Source organism: Oratosquilla oratoria, chromosome 12 (assembly GCF_046742065.1).
Source record: "Oratosquilla oratoria isolate Oo_2021 chromosome 12, ASM4674206v1, whole genome shotgun sequence".
In the NCBI taxonomy this organism is placed as follows: Eukaryota; Metazoa; Arthropoda; class Malacostraca; order Stomatopoda; family Squillidae; genus Oratosquilla; species Oratosquilla oratoria.
This window is the reverse complement of record NC_134788.1, coordinates 1,010,920-1,013,419: the sequence shown is the minus strand read 5'-3', so window position 1 is coordinate 1,013,419 and position 2,500 is coordinate 1,010,920. Positions and strand designations below refer to the sequence as shown.

Below are 2,500 nucleotides of genomic sequence, written 5' to 3'. Positions count from 1 at the left end.
TGATGGTTAATAATAATAATAATAATAACAACAATAATGGTGGTGGTGATGGTGATGGTGATGGCGAGGGTGATGATGACGATGATGATGCTGACGACGACGACGACGACAACGAAATTAACTTGTTTTTGTTATATCGTAGTTGTTCCAGGGCTACTGTTTATAGCTATACTATGATTCAATGGCTTGAAATTTGGTCTTCACTAACTCTTCTGCATAAGAGTTAGTGATGACCTCGTGATGAATAATACATAAGCAATCCAACACGACTCGACCTCATTTATCTTAAACTGGCAGAATTTTCCTTTTCTCCAAAGTTTGCTCGTTACCTGAATAAAATCGTTTAACGTTAACTAGAAAAAGATATGTAATGAGCACCGCAGTGATGAAGAAGGTTAACCTAATCTTCAACGTTTTCGGTTTAACTCAACAGTCGATAGTTCTCACAAGAGGTCAATAGCTTACCTCTCAAAATACCCCTCCTCATTAACTCATCTTATGGAGTATCTTATGGAGTATCATATGGAGTATATTATGGAGTCTGTTCCTTCTACAAGATAAAGTTATAAGACATAAGAACATAAGAAATAAAGGAGACTGCAAAAGACCATAAGGCCTACACTAGGCAGCTCCGTATCCATCACCACCTGTCATCCCCATCCATAAAGTTGTCTAATCGTTTTTTAAAACAACTGATAGTTTCAGCGCTTACTACATGGTTACTAGGTGCCTAAGCCTCTCTTCGTAAGGCAAATTTCCGAGTCCTTGTATCATTTTGGTCATTCTTCTCTGTACTGATTCTAGTGAATTTACGTCCATTCTGTAGGACGGAGACCAAAACTGTACCGCATAGTCAAGGATGTAACTAAGATGGGCATATATTGGCCTTACGGGGGTCGCGATCAGTAGAAACTCCCTTCAAGTAGGAGGTCGACCCTCTGAGCGACACCAAATCACCTGTTCTTTGCCAGAATAAAATCCTTAAAGAACGTCGCTGTATTGAAAGGGTTACCTTCAGAAGAATCGCCTCAAAATCTTGTGGTCCTTATCCTTCTTCTTTCGAGGGAAATTGTCCATAATGATTGAAGAGATGGTAAAACATACTTAGCCAGAATAAAATCCTTAAAGAACGTCGCTGTATTGAAAGGGTTACCTTCAGAAGAATCGCCTCAAAATCTTGTGGTCTTTATCCTTCTTCTTCGGAGGGAAATTGTCCATAATGATTGAATAGATGGTAAACTATTAGTCCAATCGCTCTTCCCATTCCGATCTTTGGTTTGTCAACAGGATTAAAATGTCTTTTTTTTTTTTTTTTTTTGTAATTGCCATAGTCTTCATTTTTTTATATATGATTCTTTTCATTATTTTTTTTAGGGTCTTTAGTGTCTCTTTTATCGTCTGTTTCTTTTTTTTTTTTCTTTAATTAATCATTGGAATCTACGTTTTCTTTGAGTCTTTATTCTTATTTCCTAATTTCACTGAGAACTTTTATTCTTTGTTTTCCCTTTACTTAGAGAGTTTTCCGTCTTTATCTTTTTTCTTTGATTTAAGATTCCTTATTTTTTGTGTTTTTATTTTTTCATATTTCTATTCTTCATCATTAGTCACTCGCCTTTTTTCTACGTTACTTGGGCCCAGGTTCGAATTCAGCAGTTGCTGGCAACTGCTCCTTATTCCGTATTTGTATATATATATATATATATATATATATATATATATACACATATATATATACATATATATACATATATATACATATATATATATAGATATATATATATATATATATATATATACATATATATATATATATTTATATATATATACATATATATATTTGTAAATATATACATATTCTTTATATATATATATATATATACATACTTATATATGCATATATCCTTATATATATATATATATATATATATATATATATGTATATACATATGTGTGTGTGTGTGTGTGTGTGTGTGTGTGTGTGTGTGTGTGTGTGTGTGTGTGTGTGTGTGTGTGTGTGTGTGTGTGTGTGTGTGTGTGTGTGTACCACTGTACACAGTTCTGTTAATCGAATCTTGGGTGTCAGCATCACTCTCATCGATCGAAACGTCCAGTCCATTGAGTCCATGGAATTGTTCTTCGAGGACCCAACAAAGGAAGAACCATGACCAGAAGATTCATCTTCAAGGAACTTCTGGGAGAAGGATCTTTCGGCAGCGTCTTCTCTGCCGAGCGGATCGACGACAAAGCCAAGGTTGCAATCAAGAAAATACCTTTGGCTGAAGTTTACGAGTGGGCAGATCCCAAGAAGAGGACAATGCCCCTGGAAGTCGCCCTCATGAAAGCAGTTGAGCATATCCCCGAGGTGGTCAAGCTCCTCGAGTTCTTCATCGAACGACGCCACGTCTTCATCGTCATGGAGCTGATCCCGGGCGCAGTGGATCTCCGCGACTACACCTTGAAGAACGGGGAGCTCAAAATGAAAGACGTCAAAGACGTCTTC

General features: G+C 36.5%; 2 protein-coding genes across 4 annotated transcripts in view; one reads left to right on the top strand and one right to left on the bottom strand.

Moving 5' to 3' along the window:
- The window catches only part of LOC143030887 (uncharacterized), a 485,211-nt gene that overhangs the window by 341,183 nt on the left and 141,528 nt on the right, over positions 1-2,500 (bottom strand). The gene's annotated exons all lie outside the window — the stretch shown is intronic.
- LOC143030146 (serine/threonine-protein kinase pim-2-like) overlaps positions 2,162-2,500 on the top strand; it is a 345-nt gene continuing 6 nt past the window's right edge. The window contains exon 1 of the mRNA XM_076193312.1: positions 2,162-2,500. This exon is cut by the window's right edge and continues 6 nt beyond it. Coding sequence (XP_076049427.1) covers positions 2,162-2,500 — 339 coding nt within the window.